A 22166-nucleotide genomic window follows, 5' to 3' on the forward strand; every position below is an offset into this window, starting at 1 on the left:
TACTCTAGTATTTCAGAATTAATTTTTAATTATCTTATCCATGTCCACAAAGTTTTGTTCTTCCATTTGGTTTACACCAGGATGATTCACTTTGCAGGCGGCATGAATGAAGATCTTTACATTTCTTCTGAATGGAAACAGGCTGATGATCCTTGAAAGTTTCAAGTTTCCTGAGCTGCAGAAAAACACCACTAGAGGGCAGTGTTGACAAGCTGAGCTCATGAGATCAAAGGTGTCAGTAGCCGATGTTCAGTGACAGTGAAGCATCTATTTGTATTTGTCTCATCTCTGCAGACCTGTAATGTAACAGCACTTTTATTCCACCATTCATACCACTACACTGGGACAATGGACTAACTGTTAATCTCTATAACATTCTGAATGGCTTTTCTTCGGCCATGCCCCTCACCACCACCACGACCACCACCACCACCAGAAGCAGCAGCAGCATCCTCCGGGCTGTGGCATCCTCTCCCCTCGCTGCGCTGCCTGGCAACGGGAGGAGGAGGCTGCTCTGGATGAGGGAGGGTACCACGGTCCCACGTGTCCTCTCCATCTCAGACCCAACGCGTTTCTCTTCTCCCTTTCCCCCCTGTTTCCGCATACAGCAGATTCGGATACAGGCTATACGCGCACAAGCTCATACACGCAACGCACCCGCGCAAGCCTGTACCGTTTCCTCCCCCCCCACCGATCAATCCACATGCCTGCATCGATCATCTCCGCCACGAGGCTGCAGTCAACACTTCATTTCTCCTCAGTCTGATTTGCCAATGCAGATTCTCCGTGGCTGAGAGAGAGAGAGAGGGGGGAGAGAGAGAGAGAGAGAGAGAGAGAGAGAGAGAGAGAGAGAGAGAGAGAGAGAGAGAGAGAGGGAGGGAGAGATGAGTGGACGCGCATCATCAGGCGTGTAACACATTCACGTCGGATCCTCGCTCCCTCTCCTCCCCATCCCTCGGCCGGGCTCGTCACACTCTGCGGGTCTCTCGATGCTGTGATCGGGGGGAACATGTGAAGATCATGCGGGCGGTGTGGTGCTTCATGGTCTTCGCTGCAGTGGGCGAGAGGCTTGCGGTCTCAGGTAAGAGAGAGAGGAGAGAGGGAGAGGCGGGGGGAGGGAAGAGGGGGAACACCCTTTTTCATTTCCTTTGCATCCACATTTTTTTTTTTCCCCCACTTGCACCAGCACTTTTTTTAAACTGGGGTTTTATTGTGGCGGGATGTCGGTGCCAATTCCAGCCTCCTGCTGCCCGAGACCATCCCTCTCCGATGCGTTGATTTGCTGCATCAACACATTTCCTCTGCAGCCCCATTGCCTTTTATACAACACACCAATCACCATTTACAACTGGGTTTCATCTAAAAGCTCTGTGATGTCCACTAGACACTGTAGTGCAGCCTGATTGATGATTTATGTTATTGTATAGGAGCTGTTCATATGTCTGAATGGGTGTCATTCTTCTATATAGCCCACATGACAAGGGAGTGCATGTGTTATTTTTCATTAAAACTAAAAATATCCTCACCTACTTTCTTAAAATACAGCAGCAAATTGCAAAATCTGTTTCAAGAAATTAGGTCACCATGCCATCATCTTAAAGAAAAGTAAAACACTGACATGTCTCTTCCTGCCAATTTCTGTCATTTGCTTTCCTCACAAAAACACCACCAGGTGAACTTCAGACGGGCTCAGGTGCGTCCCTGCCTCACTGAGCCCACTACCGCACCACAGGCCTGCATGTGTTGACTGTCCCTGTTGACTGTCCCTGTTGACTGTCCCTGTTGACTGTCCCTGTTGACTGTCCCTGTTGACTGTCCCTGTTGACTGTCCCTGTTGTTGCACTGTACAAACAGGTGTGGACAGGAGCCCGGCGCAGGATGGAGGCATGTGGGGCTGGTTCACCCCGGCAGGACGACCGGACAGCGGGGACAAGGCGGCCGAGATCACCCACCCGAAGTGGCTGGTGCAGCAGATTGAGTCGGAGGAGGAAGTGGCTCAAGACTACTTCGATACCAGGGTGAAGAACAGCACGGGAGACACACGGGAGGTAAGTTGTGAGTCTGGGTAATGAACCAGTTTGAACCACTCTGAACCCAGTGACCCTGATTTAGATGCCAGGGAAACCCAGGGGTCCCTAATTAGGATGAATCACATTATAATTTGATAAAGATGGAAGTCTCCTAGTTGGACAGTGTGTGAGGATACATTAGGTATTACCTCATATGTAACAGACAAATAAATGTAGATGCATATTTTCATGTACCAAAATCATATAAAATTGTAATATTTGAGGAATATTCGACCAAATGAAATCAACCCCAGAGAAAACCGTGGAAGTCCAGTGCTCAGCATGCATCCATAGGGTGCTAGAGAAGATTTTCTGTGTTTGGGACTAAAAGCAAGTATGGACATAAAGGGGTGTGTCCGTTCTAAGATAGACTGTCATCCTGCTGAAAGAAACCTCATTTTTCCAGTGTCTGTAATAACAGAGTGGCTCTCAGCTCTCCACTGCTCATGCAGCTCCTGCTACACAGGGATGACGGTGCAGGGTGGTGTCTTGCACCAGTGTTCGCTCCCTGTAATTTTGACCTACTTTTAGTCCCTGAGAATCCCTCTAAAGTAAAGTCATCTGGATGAAACCAAGTTGTTGTTTTACATTCATTCACAGTTAAACTCTGATAGTTCGATTAGAAACATCTGGCCAACACTGCTAGTAAATGCACAGTCAATCAACGGGCGGAGTAAATGTGTGTGTGCACGTTTGTTGTGGCCCTCGTCTCCACGTGACAACGCGTATCCGCTCCTGAAGCATTCAGCCGTCACGTCCGATCATCCTGCTGCCGTGCCGAGCCCCCGACGTCTTCATTATTCAGTGGTGTGTTGAAGTAGTGGTGTGTCGAAGTATAATAATGGCCCCATTAATCATGAAACAGGCCTGTGTGAGAAGTGCTACATGGTCCAAGAGGCTTGAACACCCCCCCCTCAACCCATCATCTCTCTCTCTCCGTCATGCTAAACTGATGTAGTACATATAACTGATATGATGGAATACATTAGACTCCTTACACACACTATAGAGTCGCGTGTGTCAGGACTAACAGCTGTCGAGAGGAATTCTATATCACAAAACAACAGCATAAAGTAAATGATAACAGTACCGGTAAATCTGATAATTTCCCTTCTCAGGTCTAGAATGTTTCAGCCGCCATACTCGACGCAACCTGCTGCATTTTGCATTTTTTTTAATATTCAGGATGCTTGAAATGACGGATGAGATAAATTTAGAAGCAGCAGGAGATGAGTCACATCATTCTGCGTTTAAAATAGATGAGGCAGCATTTTAGGTTTTCATCACCTGTTGTGTTTACTTTGGATTCCCCATAAATTGACAGTGATATTTTTGCACAAAGATAAGTTTTAATTGATTTGTCCTCAAGCTGCGGTGAAGATTTCTACATAATTTTTTTAATAGTTGATAGCTGAAAATATATCTACTGTCTGATATCGATGATACTAGTTAATATAACTGAGAGTTTAGTGAGTAGTGGAGATATTGGGATAAATCAATAAAGAATAGAAGTTAGACCAGTTCCCACTCAAATCGGCAGTTAAATCTGATTCACATTACATTGAAAATGTATTATTATTAATATTATTACTATTTTTAGATAGATAGATAGATAGATAGATAGATAGATAGATAGATAGATAGATAGATAGATAGATAGATAGATAGATAGATAGATAGATAGATAGATAGATAGATAGATAGATAGATCGATAGATAGATAGATAGATAGATAGATAGATAGATAGATAGATAGATAGATAGATAGATAGATAGATAGATAGATAGATAGATAAAAAGAAGCAAGAATGTGAAAATGAGTGAAGAGCATAGTGAGTTAAATATACAAGCATTTAAGTTAAAAATGTATAAAAGCGATGAGATGCTCTGATACCATTTTTCCCTTCAAGATCCCGACTTTGCAAATCGGCCGATGCAGAGTACTGATCTAATACTTGGGCATTTCAAATACGTCAACATATTTTAACAGCTATATGCTAATAACTCTGTGCGATTGCTGTAATTGTTGTTTGGCCCCCTTCGATACTCTTGCATGCGATACACGTTTTACCTGTTGGACTTTCTGACTACACTACCATAAATCACTTATTCGCTGCCGCTCTAAAAGCAGTACTTGCCACTGGCAGCACAGCACAACTGCTGTTTTGGAGCATGCAAAGAAAATTGCAGTTTTACCTGGGTGGTACTAAAGAGGTGGTGGATCAGGAACATAGATTTGTTTACCCACCGATGCCCAACTCTGCATTTTCTGCAGAATCTGAGGCATTTTCCGATGCTGGTATTTGTATTGGAGCATCTCTGATATCAACAGGGCAAATTCACCTTCTCAGGAAGATTGTGCAACCCTAAACATCGTCAGTCCTTGTGGACGCCATTCTCCAGCCTCGCCAAGACAGTAGTAAAAAATCTGTTGTCCTTACTCAACGAAGGGAATAATTCCTGGATAGTGATGCATTTTATTGTAAAAGCCCAGTGATTCACTGCAGCCGGGTTCCTCCAGACTGAGATCAATCCTCGCTGGCACAGTCAGAGCTGCCGATGAGACACACTGTTTAGTCTGCAGGAAATCTCTCCCTCTCCTGGCCCTGCTGTCTCCTCACCTCCTCAGCTCTGGCAGCTGTCCAGAAGGGACGTTGGCACAGCTCGGCCAAATATACACCCTACCACGAAGGTTTCTCCTCCTCCTCCTCCTCCTCCTTCTGTCAACCCTTCTCCATCCATCTCCATCGCAAAAAACTCCAGCTTTAGCTCTTAACAGCCACCGCTCACGCCCGCCTGAACGCTGGCAGCCAATATCGATCAATGAGGACTTTATCAATCACAGGGTTACGGCAGCTGAGATGCTTTCGGAGTGTACACACTATTGATTCCGTTGAATTATTCATGATACTTTTTTCGAAATCACTCCGCGGTTTTGACAGAGCAACACACTTAACCACAACTGTTTTTTAATATATCAACTGCCAACCTGTCTCTTCTGTTTTTTTTCATTTACAGCCACTTCACTTGGCCCAGACCTCTTTCCGAGTGGAAGCCTTTGGACACACCTTCACTCTGGACCTGGAGCTAAACCAGTTCGTATTTCCCCTTCAAAAAAACACTGAGATGTGTTTTTTTTCTGCACACTCGTATCAGCGGGTGCTCTCCATTTATTTCAACTGTTCTCATTAGCGTTCCCACACACTTAAGCAAATGAACGTAGCACCTCCATTGTGTTATGTGACAAGATGGGGGAATACCAGCACTCAAACGCACACAGCTGGAGGTTCATGGGTTTTCCACTGATTTTCATTAACGCCACATGTTAACTTGTTTTGCCTGTTCTTTGTGAAATGCATTTAAGTGGAGAGCAAGTGTTAGAAATGATCCTTTTGATTTGAATGGTGATAGAAAAGACGCTGTCAGAAGTATCACGCTGTCTCTCCTCCATTTGCAGTCACCTCCTGTCTTCAGAGTACGTGGAACGGCACTTTAACCAGGATGGCAGACCCGCGGAGTCTGTGGTAAGATCCTTTTTTTTTGTGTGTGATGGGGATTTTAGTGCAAAGTTCTCTTATGGCTCCTACAAAGTGTTACGGAAGTTTTCTGGAATCTGGTGAAAGGAGAACTCAGGCAACTGGTGTCTTATGATGAAGAGTTAAATGTAGACTTGATGAATCAAGGAGACCAGAAGGTGGAACAATATACAAACGCAAACAGAGTAACATGAGCAACTGTCACACCCAAATCTGAAGATGTCTCCCACAGCCTCCCAGTATATCTTCCTATACTTGCGTCAGCCATTCAAACAGCACATCCATGAATGGCTTGTGATAACACATATCACATACACAGGACATGTGCGTGTTAGTAGAAGAATTTTTGCAGATTGCTCGAATAACAGCTCGTCTCCAACGCATGTAAGCACTTGCATTATTCTAAAATGCAGATCTTAGCTGTTAGCAAAGCCAACAGGGTCAGCAACTTGTGTAATTGATTATCAATGTTGCGTTCAACACTGGTAGCTGAGGCTAATGCTATCGTATCACGTAATCACGGTCGTATGTCGTGATCGAACAGACCCAATCATCAAGCTGTTGTCAGTGTTCATGTCATAGTTTCCACACATCTCTGTTTCTGCACGTCCAGACAAAAACACAGCGCTACAGTTTTCAAACTTAAACGGAGATAGCAGCATTTCCAAACTTCTCGGTTTTAGCAGCTCTAAAACTCTGGAGTCTTGTGGACGTCACGTTTGTCCAGAGCAAAGTAAACGCTATATTAAAGGAAAACGTAGTGGCGTGGATGTAGCATTAGAATTAAAAGTTTTGCTCTGTCAGATGCCGTCCCTCACATTGTTTATAGCTCATTATGTAACATAATGCTTCTGTACATTTTAAGGCATGTTATCTCATGGTACAGACAAACGACATGCTTTTGTTTAGCTTTCATCTTTTTACGGCACATTCCTTCATGTATTTGTGATACTGAATACTTTATACCGTTTGATGCATTCATCTATTTATGGAAACCCTGTGTGTGCACTCTGCTACGAAACTAGGCTGCCGTGTAACCGTTCACATCATGTATGTTACTCTCCTGCACATGTGTGGGTTTGCCTGTCAGCGGCGTGCGCCTACGTGCCTCTCCGCCGTGGCCTTTATCAGACGAGCCAAGAGAAAAAGGCAGTGGATGCCTGTGGTGTAAAAAAAACACGCGGTCGGAGAGAGAGCCATGAAGAGATAATGTGGAAATGGATGAAAGCCTTGACATCGAATGCGACGCGAGCTCATCGGGACCAACCGGAGGAATGTCGCTGCATTCTGCTCGCCAGGAGGGGATGGATAATGTTTTAGTTTTTTTTTCTTTGTTTTCTGAACAAATGGGCCACTCACTGACCCGCTCCCCTACACCCCCCCCCCCCCCCGCCCACACACCCAACACTTCAAGTCTCCCACACACGATCCGTCCAAACTCTCCCTCGGTCCTCCTGACCAATCGGGAGCCTGTTTCCATAGCAACCAGTTATCTCAGAAGTGTCATTAAGTTCTTGGCAGCGAAGAGAATGAAAGAAGACCAAGAGGGAGGGTAGCAGTGAGGGAGGAGGAGGAGGAGCAGGAGCAGGAGGAGGATGACAGTTAACACAAAAGGCTTTGGAAACAGGGAGGAGTACATTTGCGGATGTGTGTGTGCTGGTTCCCAGAGCGGCTGGTGAGGGAGAGAGGAGGGGATGGAGACCCTGCAGTCAGGCCAGATTGTGGCTCAGCTTGATGGAGGCCTCACACTATGCCTCTGGACACAGGGCAGGCGTGATGCATTCAGGGCAGCGCGTCACATGTCTCGTCCCTGTCCTCAACACACTTCTATTCTCCCTCGAGGTGTTGTGTGCCTGAGGTGTTATTGCGAGTGAGACTCCCAGCCCAACCTGATTTGATCCAGGTGAACCGGTGTGTCTCACTTGTCTCACCTTTCCTGGAGGTTCATCTTCGCCACTGTGATCTCCGTGTCCCGTTTTGGGGGGGGGGGAATGCTGGCAGGGGCTCTGCTGTGGTAGTCAAGGTTGTTAAAAGGACAAAAAAAGGGAGCAGAGCAGAAATGCTTTGTCGCTTTTATCTTGTGCCTTTCAGCTGCACAGTCAGGCCCCTGCCCCATGTTAAATCCTCAGATCGTACTGCGTGGGTGACACGAGTGTTGATTTATTAAAGAGATCCCTGCGCTCGGTCCACCTCCACCTCTGTTGTCAGTGGAGCAGAGCAGATCGGAGTGGAGCCCAGTGCACAAGTAGGTCATACACCGGTCCATAAACGCCACAGTGGGGCTGAGAGGGGAGTCACATAGGCAGAGGTTTTCTCCTCAGAGTTGACCTATCACTATGTCCGGTGAAGGTATATAAGAGCATCACTAGTGGCTGTTGGATGAAAGAGCTCTGCGTTGTGTCCACAGGGAGGAGAGCACTGCTACTACCAGGGAAGGTTAAGAGGTTTACCAGAGTCCTGGGCTGCTGTCTCCACCTGCCACGGCCTGTGGTGAGCCTGATTACTAACCTTTATTTGTAACATCAAATATTAGTTACCTGTGCATGCTGATCAGGTGATTTAAAGTTGAACTGCTTATCTTTTTTCATATGTCCATAACTAGAATGGCTCTAAGTACAATGCATCCCTCCGCCAAGGCCCAACAGTCGCCTTAAATTCAATCAAGTTGCACCAAATTTCACACACTCATAGATCCACTAAGTTTTGTGGAAATCTGTGTTGTAGATTTTGTGTAATCATGTTTACAAACAAACAAACAAACAAACAAACAAACAGGGGACCTTACCCCTTGGCGGAGATAATTATGTCTTTAATTTCTCATCACAGCTCTGTTTTCTTTTTTAAATAATTCTGCCCATTGTGCTCTGCATTTCGTCTGATTGGTTTTTCAGTGGCATGTTCTCTGACGGCTTCTTCTCTTACGGGATCGAGCCCCTTAACAATGGGACCAGTCAGGTGACCAGTCCTTCTATTAAACTGTAGTGATTATTTCCGACCAGCATGAATTTAATTCAGTCGGGAAGCTTTTGTGTTGAATGTTATCTGGATGTTTTCTGTTATTAGGATGGTGGAGCTCACATAATCCGCAGGATGCCTGATATCAGACTTTCCCCCCACTGCACAGGTACGTACGACGCAAGTAACTACTAGTAACTACTAGTTACGACTGACACGGACATCACATCGGAATATTATAACTTTCAAGTCTCTTTTTACCTTAATCACATTTTAAACTTATCTTACTGGCAAATAACCCCCAAATACAGGCAGCTGAACTCTCTCTCATGCTCAGAATGGAGAATAACAATTTTCTTATTGAATTTTACAAAACAATCAAAAAGACAGAAATTGAGAAGGGACAGTTCGGACAAAACAAACGTGATTATTTAAGGGGATGTTGTTTTTAGTCAATTCAAACAGGGTTAATTACAGTCGCAGCTTTTTTTGACTGGAGACTCGAACTTTTCGGCTGAAAATGAGACAGTAATGTGCTGTAAATCGCTTGTTGAACTAATTCAAGTCGCCCTTCCTGCCTCTCTGTGTGTCCAGACTGTACAGAGGACAGTGAGTGGGATCGCAGAGGAGGTGACGGTGGTGACGACAGACCGGACCAAGCCAGGGAGCAGCAGGTGTCCGGGGGCCTGAGGCGAGCCAAGAGATTTGTTCGCAAGCCCTCTGTCCAGACCGAGACCAAATACATTGAGTTGATGGTGATCAACGACAATGAAATGGTGAGTTAAAAATATATATGTAAGGTTAAATATAAACTCTGAAATTCTAAAAGCTTTAGAGGCAAATGAATTGGCAAATTATGGATTTTCACCCTTAAAAAGAAATGCAAATATTCTCTATAAAAACAAAATAAACTCCACTGCTGAATTTTAAGACGCTGAAGGATGCTGAGTGAATAAGGATTTCAATGATCAAGAATGATCTGAAGAACCATTGAGATCAAGACTTTAAATGTGTGATTGAACTAAACAAGTTTTTACTTGTGTCATTGTGTTGAATCATAAGGACGAAGAAACAGTTTCCTGACCTTGCAGATCTTTATAGAGTTGAATGCTTTTGGATCAATAACTTTATTTTATGTGGTTCTACTTGTTTTACTCCGTACGGAAGGTAGGAGATGTATGATTTATCCGAAATGCAGTCAGCACAGAAAGACTGCAGTGCCTGCACTCCATAGATTCCTGTAATGGAACTCTGGCCATTACTGTTGAATGCTGCTGATAATAAGTGGAATTATAATCAACCGAATCTCTGTGTGTGTGTTTGACAATGTGATCCATCTCTTGAGCCATCTGTGTATCTTTGTCTCTCCACAGTTTGTACAGTTGCGTAACTCAAGCAGCCAAACGAGGAACTTTGCCAAAGCAGTGGTCAACATGGCCGACCAGGTAAGAGCTTTGTTTGTCGGATCATAATCCTCAGAAACTCTGCACACACACACACACACACACACGCACACACACACACACACACACACACACACACACACACACACACACACACACACCGGTCAGAAAAGTATGTGTAAATAATTGATCCCAGATATAAATCAGTTCTCCATGTACACTCCAGGTGACTGATGGGCATTTTTTGTGGTCCCCAGATCTACAAGGAACAGCTGAACACAAGGATCGTTCTGGTTGCCATGGAAACCTGGACCTCTAATAATAAGATGCCAGTCGTTGAGGACCCATTGATAACGCTGCAGAACTTCATGAAGTACAGGAAGGACACCGTCAAGGAGCAGAGCGACGCGGTCCATCTTTTCTCGTGAGAGGAAATCAAATTTCCAGAGTCGTTGTTTGATATTTTGAATGATGATTTTAATTTCAATCATATCTTTTTCCCGTGCACCTCAGAGGACGCACATTTCACAGCAGCCGCAGTGGGATGGCCTACACAGGAGGAGTGTGCTCTCAGACGAGAGGCGGAGGAATCAACGAGGTGAGGACAACATGAAATGGTATAATTTGCTGTTGCATCATCAAAGAGGAATTTAAACAAAAATATAACCATGGTCTAGCTGAACATGCTTTAATGTGAACTCTATTCAAGTTTAATGTCTTAAACCAAAGATGAATATCTTGTCATTTTAAAGTTAAGACTAGAGGTAAAGTTGCATTTTTTTAAGTTTTGGGTAACAGAGACAATTGTAATCTATTATTTTGAGGGGACTCATAGATTGTTTGAATTATTAATTATTTCAAATGTTAAATTCACATTTTGTTGCAATAGACCACTCTTTTATGTAAGTATTAAGTATTAAGCTTGAGCTTAGCTTTGAATAAAGCCTGGAATCACGGGGAAGCAGCTCTCCTGAATTGGTCCAAATAATAGAATCCACCTAAAAGGAGTTAACTGCACATAAACATCAGTAGAAAAGGAAGTTGTCATATTTAAAAGTTTTGTTTGTGTACAGATAAACAAATGACATGTCTGTTGTTTGGATGGAGTCTGGTTTGCTGTTTCCCCTCGATAACTGGCAGAGTTTTTACAGTATTTCCATACTCAGTACAAAGCTCTCATGTGTGGATTCTATCTGTATTTGTTTCAGTATGGGAATGTCGGTGCGATGGCCATTACTTTGTGCCAGACTCTTGGCCAGAACATCGGGATGAAGTGGAACAACGCCCGCAGCTCTGCAGGTAACTGAGAGCTTTCTGATGTATGATTAGAGGGACACAAAGATCTATAAAACCAGATGAATAAATCAGAGCAGCAGGGAGAGGCAGATCCGGAAAGATCGAAGCCGAGCACAATAGCAAGGGAGGGGTTTGATAGCAGGGTGTGGGGCGGGGGTTAAGGTGGACAGTGTTGGCGGTGCGTCAGTATCCACGTCCAGCGGTTGTCTTCTGTAATTAGATCTCTCCATTAGGTGATTAGTCACCTGCGCTCCAGAAGGAGGTGCCGGTGGTTAGAGCATCGCTGCCACTGAGCAATGGATGGTGTGATTAATGTTGGAGAGCCATCAGGTCCATTAATCAATGACAGGACAGGAGCTCAGTGCACACGCTGTGAGTCCCACACCGCTGTCCAACAGGAAGTGAACAGATCTAAGGAAAATCTTTCTTCTTTGTTATGTGTCTTGAGGCGTTATGTTTTCTGATTGTCTGTCCGTCCCATGTCTGTGAACACGATATCTCAACAGAGCATTAAGGGGATTTCTTCACACTTGGTACAAACATTCAGTTAGACTCAAGGATGAACCAATTTGATTTTAGTAGTCAGAGGTCAAAAACATATTTTCTGCCTTGTGAACGCCATATCTCCGGATGACCTGCAGGGAAATTGGAACAAATGTTCACTTAAGCAGCTTTCAGACATTCTCTGAGCTCCGGATAATCACCTGATTATGTGAGAGCCTTAATGTCTGAGTGAAGGTTCTGGACTTTCTCCAAAGTTTCTTCTGCAAGCCCTGGATGAACAAGTCTGGATAATGTCCAATGATTCACCATGAGCGTGTTGATGATTATTCCAACACGCAACAGACCCAAAACTGGAAAAAAAGAATAGAACTAAAACAGGATGAAAAAGAGGAGCCCCGTCTGCAAAGACATAGACGAAGATGAGTGTGATGATGAGGGCTGACAGAGCACTGTCGATGTGCTATAAACAACAACATTCCATCTCAGCAGCAGAATTTTTTTTTTTTTTAATTTATGTTAACTCATGCCTCTACCTGCTGCACCACCCCTCACCTGAACACCCCACAGATCTCTCCGTTGTTTGTATATGAAAGGAAAACTCCGGAAAGTTTTGTTGCCATGAAGTCCATGTTGCTGAGTAGAATTTGGTGATCAAGGGTCAAAGGTCAAGGTTTACAGTAGCCTCATGATTTTACCCTGTTGAACATATCTCATATCTGCCTTTAGGGAATTTCTTCAAATTTTAAAAAGCTGTCACTCACTCAAAGACAGAGTGAGTATATTTCAGAGGTCAAAGGTCAGAGTGGCCTCACTGGTTGGCGGAGGCAGACAACCACAGATTGATATTTCTAGTTCATCATGAATCTGCTTCTCAAGACACAGCTGGCATTATGCTTTCTTCTTCTTTTTTTAACCCTCCTGTGATCTATGTTCCCTCTGCTCTTCTTCACAGGAGACTGCAGGTGTCCGGATGCCTGGCTGGGTTGCATCATGGAAGACACAGGGTACAGATCCACCACACGAAACAAAACTCACCTGTCGAAACATTTCTCCTCTCTCTTTAATGACACAACAGCGGGGTTGTTTTCTTGTTGCGCTCCAGGCTAGCTGTGATTTGTTCCATTCCTTTCAATCAAGTTGACGATTAAACACCTGTAACAGACGGAGGCTTTGACTTTTACACAGTGCGATGATCACAGTTTCTATTAAACATCTGATATCAGTGTGTAGATCTATATGAAATGATCACAAATGGGGAATTATAAGTATTTACTGTATGACTGAGTTGGATCTAGCTGTCCTTACCAGATGGAACAATAAAGATTTAAATGATTCATTTGACTAATATCTTACTACAGATGGTAACATTTCTGTCGGGTTGCAAAGTGATTGCACAGACACCCACAGTAGATCTGGCAATGCTCACCGGCTGAAACGCACTCTGCTGCTTTTTTAATTTCATTCTTCTTTGTCATGTCATGCTCTTTATCGTGTGTGTGTGTGTGTGTGTGTGTGTGTGTGTGTGTGTGTGTGTGTGTGTGTGTGTGTGTGTGTGTGTGTGTGTGTGTGTGTGTGTGTGTGACAGATACTATCTGCCCAGAAAGTTTTCTCGCTGCAGTGTTGATGAGTACATCCAGTTCCTGGTCCAGGGGGGCGGGAGCTGTCTCTTCAACAAGCCCAGCAAGGTGAGGGCCATGTGGGGAGGTGGGGAGTGGTGACGGGAGCCTCCTCTGACAATTGTTTTTATTTATCGGCTGTTGTCAGACAATACTTATTTATGGACCAAAGTATTTCATATTTTGTTCATAAACAGTCTTGCATTTTCAAATCTTTTTATTTTTCAAATCTTCCTTTTTATAAATTTTTTTATCAGATGCAAAACAAAGCTCACAGCATGTCTGTGAAAAATGGGATTTGAGATTTGCAGATTTGAATGACACCATGTTTTACTGTTGGTTTGACACACTGCAGTATCAGCGTCACACCTGTTAGTTGTCTTACACACTCTCCTCTGTTACTGACATAAATCTCAGTCTTGGATTCATCAGTACCAATAGACGTTTTTCAAAGTCAAGCGTTTGGCCTTGTTTTGCCTTGTTTGTGGTGGTTTTAGAAACTGCCACTCATCCTCTGAGATCACTGCAACAAAGCTCTTTGATGAAATTGTCTTTATTTTGTCTCAGGGAATTTGGCTTGAAGTATTGATCTTTTAACAGTGCAGTCACTCTTGGTCTGCTTGATCGTGCTTTCGCATTTGTCAAGTTTCATGCACTATCCCTCCGTATAGAGACTTTAGCTTAAATTGAAATGCAACCACGAAATAATGTTGAATCATATCTTTCTACCTTCTTAGACTTTCTGATTATTTCCATGTTTGCATTCAAATATAAACGATTTCAGTGTGGTTCCAGACTTTTGAGTCCCACAGTTCATGCTCATATCTGTTACCCTGTGTGTCTCTCAGCTGTTGGATCCTCCAGACTGTGGGAACGGCTTCGTGGAGCCAGGGGAGGAGTGTGACTGTGGATCCCAGGTGGTGAGTAGAATCTAGCTCTTTAACCCGCTGCAAACTAGCTGCACCTCAGCCTTGTGTCTCTGTATGAGCACCGGAGGCTCTGGTGTTGTCTGAAAACCCAGAGTTCATGGCTTACTTTCTCGACTGTGGCTGCAGGAGTGTGCCCGGAGCGGAGGAACCTGCTGTAAAAAGTGCACGCTCACCCATGATGCCATGTGTAGTAATGGACTCTGCTGCAGTGGCTGCAAGGTGAGTCCAAAACCCACTCACACTTTTGTCTCCAATGGGATTAGATTCAATCAGCATTCACTCCCAGGTCAAACGACACTGCAGTAGACACAGGTTTTAATCGCCATTGATCGGCAGTGATGGAAATATGCTAATTTGGCAGGACTGCGAGATGAGAGAGCGCCTCGGTTGCTGGTGTATTCATGACGATCAACATCAAGCACCAAGGGGAAAAAACACAGAAAAGCTAATTTTCTACTGGCAATGGGAAGGAAGTTAATCACCTTTTTTGAGGGTTAATCAACAACTGTGTATAGTCATAAAAGAGTTATAACTTTGTTACAGCAAGTCAAAAAATGGACACATAGAAAGATGAGGTTCATTAAAAGACTGCTGAGCTAAAACAACTGTTCCATTGTGAATCCCAAAATTGTATAATTATTATTAATTATAATAATAATAATTAATTATTATTATTATTATTATTACTAATGTTAGTATATTTGAACATTGTCTTTTGGTGCAAAACAACATATTTGGCATCAGCTCCTCTGAACATATTTTATCAACTTCAAGAATGCAATTGCAGGCAGCTCTTGCTTTTATTTTCAAGCCTGAAATCTGCACTGTCATGCTTGAGTAAACATCTGCATGATTAACTGCTAAAGACTTTTCAACCTGATTTAACCTGACGCCGTTGGATGCTGTGCCTCAGTACGAGCAGAGGGGCGTGGTGTGTCGAGACGCTGTGAATGACTGTGATATCCTAGAGACCTGCACCGGCGACTCCAGCCAGGTAGAGTGGACTGCGAGTCAATAAGAACAGTAAGATCAACAAAGAGCATCAGGTGCATAATTTACTTTTCTTCTTTTGCAGTGTCCTCATAATGTCAACAAGCTGGACGGCTACTTGTGCGATAACAGTCAGGTAAGAGCTGGTTGGAGACATTTTTCTCTGCAGGTCACTCTGACTCTGACACATGATGATTGTTGTCTCGTGTCCTCAGGGCCGCTGTTACGGTGGACGATGCAGGACTCGTGACGGACAGTGTAAAGGACTGTGGGGTTATAGTAAGTATAAACCACATGTACAGCTCAGCCATGTCTTTCTCCAGGAAAATGCACGTTGCATAGTCTTATTTAGAACTTCTATTTTGTCGTCACCTTCTTCTTTCTACGTTTGCCCTCCCAGATTCAGCCGACAGATTTTGTTACGAGAAGCTGAACGCTGAGGGGACAGAAAAAGGCAACTGTGGTCCAGGTCCTGAAGGCCGGGGCTGGCTGCAGTGCAACAAGCCGTGAGTGATGCGTCCCTGATTCCTTTTACTGGGGCCCTCTCTATTGGGCTTTATTTGTGCAAAGAAAAATGTCCATCAGCTTATTTTGAGTCAGACTTGCTGCTTAGTGTCCCAGTGTCCTGGAAGGATACGACCGGCGTTACCTTATCATTTTAACTAAATCCAATAAGTCAAAGCACCAACCATTATAATAATTAAAAACGGACAAAAAAGACTAAATGGCCGTTATGTTGTAGTAATTTGAAAGCCTTATTATATTTACACGACTAAAAAATCCCGTCATAGAGTGTTGTTTCAAAAGTTTAAGCTTTTTCAAGTATTGTAAACACTTCCTCAGTTTCATGTGTCCTCTGTCATTCACCTATTTTGTTGGTTTGTTTCAGGGACGTGTTATGCGGCTTCTTGTTCTGTGCCAACATGACGATGAAGCCAAAGTTCGGAGACCTGCAGGGGGAGGTGACCAGCTTCACCCTCTACCACCAGAACAAGTACCTGGACTGCAGGTAAATGTCTCACAGCCATTTAGTTTGCTACGAGGAAATCGAGCACCTCCTCTAGCACCTGTCTGACCTATTTGGATGTATCACTCAGAGGCGGCCATGCTCTGCTGGAGGACGGCTCTGATCTGGGCTATGTGGAGGACGGCACTCCCTGTGGTCCCAACATGATGTGTTTGGAGCGGCGCTGCCTCCCTGTGGCAGCGTTCAACCACAGCACCTGTGCGCGATCCAACTTTGGCCGCATCTGTTCTGACCACGGGGTAAAAAGAAAATCATATTTGAACCTGTACCTTCCCAGCACAGAAGAATGATCCTAGTCATTCCGGCTAAACCATATTACTGTTGTTGAAATAAAGCCACTGTTTATATTCTTTCTTATTATCTGCCCAAGCATTTTCTAAGCGAAGGGAATCTAGGTTACATACAACTGTTGCTTTAATAGCATTTAAGTGACTATATATCACTGTGAATGGCACTCAGTAAAGTGCAGACCCCCACTAAGGCTCAATAGTGATTTTAAACATGTCTTTAAACCCCTTTTTCATCAAAATCAAGGAATTATTCCCTCGGAAATTGGTGAACATATAATAAAATGCGGTATCTCACAATAATAAATTCCTGGATTCGCCCCTTTGAATGGATCTGTACCAAAATGTTCCATCCTTCCAACAAGCTAGAATCCATTCAGTAGTTTTTGGGTTATCCTGCAGAGAAACAAACAAACTAGAACAGCCCTCTGTAGAGACAATTAAATTCAATCAAGCTGCACCAAATTTCACACACTCATAGATAGATATCAGTTCCCTTAACACGCCTGTTTTTGTTTCTTTTTTATCAAGATCTGTGAATTATTTCCTGGGAAAATGATGGAAATGTTGAAAACAACGGCAATATCTAAAAAAAATGATCTTGGATCCACACCAAAATTGAATGGGTTCTTCTATGATCCGTACCACATCCTTCCACCAAGTTTTGTGTTAATCCGTCGAGTTGTTTTTGTGTAGTCTTGTTTACAAACAAACCAACCAACAAACAAACAGCTGAAGACATGTCCTCCTTGTCGGAGGAAACAACGTGTCGTTGAATTGACAATGAAGGGCTGTTGAAACAATGGTTGCATGTCACCTAAACCTTTTTGTCTCTGCCTCAGATGTTTGTTAGTTTGACGTCCCTGTAATCTGGCTATACAGCAGGTTTTAAAATTTCTGTGCTCAACTTGAATGTGTGTGTGTTCAGGCGTTGTGCTTGATTCCCGTCTCTGCTGCTTCTCCTCACAGACCTGCAGCAACGAGGTGAAGTGCATCTGTGACCGGGACTACACGGGGAAGGACTGCAGCGTCTTTGACCCCATCCCCGAGCCGACGGTCCCCACTGGCCCGGAGAAGAAAGGTCCATATGGCAGCTCCTCAAATCTGCCTGTGTCTCTCTTCTCTGTCTGCCCCTCATATCCCCCCCTCATAGTCTCTACCCATCCATCACCGTAGCTTCTTGTACCGGAGCAGAGCACAGGCACGGAGAGTAGTCCACCTTTTGTGAGAAAGTAAACATCGATATCTCACAGTGTTTCTCTTCCTGCTGCGTGTTGGTTTAAATGTTGGGAGAGTGGGTGTGTGTTGAGACACGTTCATTCATAAGAGCATAAGTGCATGTACAGTATGTTAGTGTTTGGTTGTGTGTGTGTGTGTGTGTTAGCGATGTATGTCTTGCAGGCGCTGCCATCTTCAAGTGTCTCCCTTACTTTCTTGCAGTCCGCCCATGACACAGAGAAAAAAAGAGCAGCTGCTCTCATAGGTACAAAAAAAAGCCAAAGCCACCCTGAGCCCGGGGGGTGTGTCCAGCTGAGAGAGCAGGAGAGGGGGAATGAGAACAAAGTAATAAAACTCTCTCTCCTTCACTTTTTGGTTTTCCTGTAACCGTTGTCTCCCTGACCTCCCGCGCTCACCCGCCTGTTCTCCCACCTCCACCCCACCCACGTGCTGGTCTCCTCCTCTTCCCCCCCCTCATCTCTCTTTTTTTTCCGTCTGCAGGTATCCTCCCATCTTCCCTCTCTCTCTCGATCACTCTCTCTCTCTCTCTCTCTCTCTCTCTCTCTCTCTCTCTCTCTCTCTCTCTCTCTCTCTCTCTCTCTCTCTCTCTCTCTCCAGTTCATGTCGTTGATGTAACGTGTTGATGCTGTCCTCTGACGTGTGTTTTATTTGAGTGGTGTTGTTTTGTTTCTGCCCCTCCTCCTCCTCCTCCTCCTCCTCCTCCTCCTCCTCCTCCTCCTCCTCCTCCTCCTCCTCCTCCTCCTCCTCCTCCTCCTCCGCACCCTTCCTCCTTCCCCTCCTTCCTCTGCGCAGGTCCCAGTGGCACCAATATCATAATAGGGTCCATCGCAGGTGCTATTCTCCTGGCAGCTATAGTCCTAGGGGGAACAGGATGGGGATTTAAGTAAGAGTTCTGGCATGCCTTTGTTTACCTGTCTGCTTCTACCTGGTGGACCCCCCCCCCCACCCACACACACACACACACACACACACATACACTGCCCCTCCCACTCTCACCCCCTCTGAAGTAGACACCCGAACCTGCGGAGAGGGGAAATGGGCAGTCAAATCAGAGACGTGCTAATGCTTGAACTGCTTTTGGCTTTTTCGCTCCATATGAATAGTTGCACTTTGATCGAATCTGTAATAAACTCCGAGCTCCATCCTGCACCTTCTCACCCCCCCCCCCCCCCCCCCCCACTAGCCCGGCCTTTTTCTAGTAGTGACAGGGCACGTCCGAGACGGTTGTTTGGTTTCTTTCCTGCCTGGAACCTTTGCTAAACTTTTCTTAAGAACCGCTAGAGCTGATGTGACTGCTACTACTCCACTGGTGCCACATCTGGAAGTTACACCCCTACCTGAGTCTATGTGTAGAATTGAAGGGCGTCATGGTTACTACCGTGGATAAACTTGGGCTTTTTTAAATGTTTTACCTATGGTGCTATTTTTGCCTGCTTGATCCTGTTCTGCCCCTGTCGGCAGCGTCCCCCACATGCCCTCGCTGCTTTGCATCTTCTGCTCGGCTCCTCCTGTGCATGCTGGCTGTTGTTAACTCCTTAAACTCTGACCTGAAAGGACTGCCCCCAAGTGGTCACATGAGACACATTCAGGATGCTCTCTAACACCCGGTGTGAACAGACGAGTTAACACTGACCCTTTGTGAATGGCTCTCTCAGGAGTGATGTTAATACCAGGTCTTAATGGGGCCTAGAAGTTTATTAGAAAGCTGTGTTTAACTAAATACGCTTAATTATACTTAAAAACTAAAAATGCAGTCAGTCCTTTTAAGATCAGAGGTAGGTGTCTGTGTATGTTTCTCTTCCTGTAGTCAGACCTCTGGTGTAGAGGGAGGTGGAACTAGCATCAGGTGCAGCGCCCTGTCAGACCCAATGGGGCTGAGAGGTTCGGTGCTGTAGCTGCTGCTGATCTGCTGCATGTGACATCAACACTTAAACCCCTGCATTAAAAAGTTTTGGAAATTAAATACTGATTTGCTCTAAAATCTAAAGCCAGAAAATAATGACATAACCACTAATTGTTTTATGTCCACATTAATATTAAATCTGTAGAATTATCCTTTTCTTGTGCAGCTGTAGTGTTGATGGGTTTTAAATATTATCCAAACTCAAATATAAAAGTATTAAATTGCCTCTAAATTATTGGAATGCAAAAAATATTTCCTGTATTAACATTTTGTCTTTTCTCTCTCACCATGCGCTCCTGGAATGCAGAAACATTCGGAGAGGAAGGTATAACCTTGTAGGACCCTTACTGTGAGGTGTCATGTCCATCGAGGGAAACATCCCATCCAATCCCTCCTTTCCTTGCCTTGGCTACTCGTTCATCCACCATCTGTTCATCCCTTGCTTAATCCCAACAACTGCTTCTCAGCCTCATCCTACATGAAATCTTGCTTTTAAATAATCCCTATCCTCATCCCTAATCCCATCAAATCCACTTCATCATTGCAAAGCAAAACGACTTCTTCCATTTTCCCTGTATCTTCATCTTCTGTCACTCATGCACCAATCTGCTGTGTTTCCTCCTCCTAATAACTTCCCTGTTTTTTCCACTTCTTTCAGATCTGGTGGCGGATAAGACGTCTGTCTCTGTGTCCGTCTCTATTGTCCTGTCTACTCCTGTCTTCCTCGTCGCACTGTGTCATTTCCACATTGGAGAAGAGGGGAACAAAAAAAACAGAAAAAGTCTTCCACTCCTTCCCCAGAATCTCTCCAAACCTCTTCCGATTATCGTTTCCTCCACACTCCCCCCCGTCTGCTCCTGTTGTCAATCCTCCCCAGGTGGGCCCTGTGGAGCTCCTCTCACCAGCCAAATCTCACCCGGTGGCGTCCCCTCGGCCTGAGACGAGCAGGTGGCTCTCTCTGCAGGAGTCTTCCTCCAGTGTGAGGACTCTAAGAATGTGCAACAGTGTCTGTGCACCTCCTCTTCACATCTCAGACAGTCTGATGAAGAACTAATCAACGTTGGACCAATTTAAGACTTGACTTTCCAATGCCTGCCTACCCACACTCTTAGGCACTGGACCAGCGCACAGACTGGGCATCCAACAGATGGAATTCATGTAAAAGGAGGTGAACAGTTTCCTTTATTCCTAAAGGACCTGAGGCTCAGTTCCTCCAAGGCCAGGCCTCGACTTCTCGATTCATCTCGAAGTGGACGATGTTCGGTTTGAATCTGGAAGGTTTCTGGTAACATGGAAACGACATTCCACACTTGACTGTTGTTTGCATGTTTTCCAAAGAGAGAATGTGTATATGTTTCACTGTTACTTGTGCTTTAAGTTGAGGCATCCCTCCCCCTCTCCTCCCTCCTCAAGTTTTCAGGTACAAAAAAAAAGGAAGTTTGGTGTTTTATGGTTTTGGGATCATTTTCAAATCGCTGAACTTTGAAGCAGCAGAGACCGCAACCTAGTGTTTTCCTATCACAGACAAAACGACATACATTCCACAGATATCTCGTCTGTGTGTGTGTGCTCACCAGTTTCCAGCCCGCACTTTGTACACCTACGGAGGTGTTACTGTGTGTGTTTGTTGCACGAGTGAATGTGCAGGTGCAAGTTATTTTTAAAGAACAAGGAAGAATGTATGTGTGTTTACATTAGTGTTAGGGGCAGTTGTGTGTCCATGTACATCTTTAACACCCCTGTCACAGGTAGAGAGGCAGGTTTTTACCCTTTATCAGAGCATTCGTTTCTACAAACTGTAGGAATTCAACCATTTTTAATGTCATGTATCTACAGAGAATGAGCACTAGCCAACTGTATGCACACCACTTTGTATATATGTGCAAGATTTACTGAATGTCATTGCACTGTATGAAGATTTATTCAAAGCTATGTTTAAATTTAGTTTCAGCAAGCGTATAGCTATCGGCCTCTCGACACGATGCCAGATCTCTCCTTTAGTCAGGCGCCGTCTGTTTATTTGTAACGGCAGCGTTTACAGCCTAGGCCGCCGTCTCACCCTCTCTTGTATCATTCCAGCTGTCACTGAAATGTCGTGAATCTTTTGTACATTTGTTGATAGCCCCCGAGCCCCACGGGCGGACGCCACACGCCCGGAGACTTTGTAACGATTCCCACCGCTGTAAATGAGATTAATATAAGAGATCTAGACCGGAGCAGCTTTGTCTGACACGTGTGCGTGTTATGAGCTCAACTTGGTTTGTTTGAGCTTTGCACTATGGCAGATGCACTATTGTTGTATTACAATATGTACAGAGGTGGTAACAAATACAGTCTGTGTTTTGATCCATTTGAAGTTGAGAAAAAAAAAAGGGGAAATGAGATGCATCTCACCCCGTATTTTTAGACATA

At 44.5% G+C, this 22166-nt stretch overlaps 1 protein-coding gene across 1 annotated transcript; it reads left to right on the forward strand.

Annotated features, from left to right (window-relative positions):
• The first annotated feature begins 1002 nt into the window (after window positions 1-1002).
• On the forward strand, window positions 1003-21984 carry LOC133022943 (disintegrin and metalloproteinase domain-containing protein 11-like). The gene is made up of 27 exons (XM_061089848.1): window positions 1003-1081; window positions 1855-2048; window positions 5088-5164; window positions 5527-5593; window positions 8013-8095; window positions 8497-8560; window positions 8669-8729; window positions 9155-9336; window positions 9934-10005; window positions 10221-10387; window positions 10477-10561; window positions 11172-11262; window positions 12716-12767; window positions 13349-13448; window positions 14228-14299; window positions 14435-14527; window positions 15222-15302; window positions 15384-15434; window positions 15514-15577; window positions 15699-15804; window positions 16188-16307; window positions 16396-16564; window positions 17582-17693; window positions 18644-18734; window positions 20062-20089; window positions 20632-20733; window positions 21877-21984. The coding sequence occupies exons 1-27, from the start codon at window positions 1021-1023 to the stop codon at window positions 21982-21984; spliced, it is 2553 nt and encodes an 850-aa protein (XP_060945831.1). The 5' UTR covers window positions 1003-1020.
• The last annotated feature ends 182 nt before the right edge of the window (window positions 21985-22166 follow it).

This window comes from Limanda limanda, chromosome 17, assembly GCF_963576545.1.
Source record: "Limanda limanda chromosome 17, fLimLim1.1, whole genome shotgun sequence".
Taxonomy (NCBI): domain Eukaryota; kingdom Metazoa; phylum Chordata; class Actinopteri; order Pleuronectiformes; family Pleuronectidae; genus Limanda; species Limanda limanda.

Excerpts from the sequence above, each read along its gene's own strand:
- LOC133022943 (XM_061089848.1), top strand. The coding sequence starts at position 1,021 with ATGCGGGCGGTGTGGTGCTTCATGGTCTTCGCTGCAGTGGGCGAGAGG. Across the intron at positions 9,337-9,933 it reads TGATCAACGACAATGAAATG|TTTGTACAGTTGCGTAACTC; the intron begins GTGAGTTAAAAA and ends GTCTCTCCACAG. Across the intron at positions 12,768-13,348 it reads TGCATCATGGAAGACACAGG|ATACTATCTGCCCAGAAAGT; the intron begins GTACAGATCCAC and ends TGTGTGTGACAG.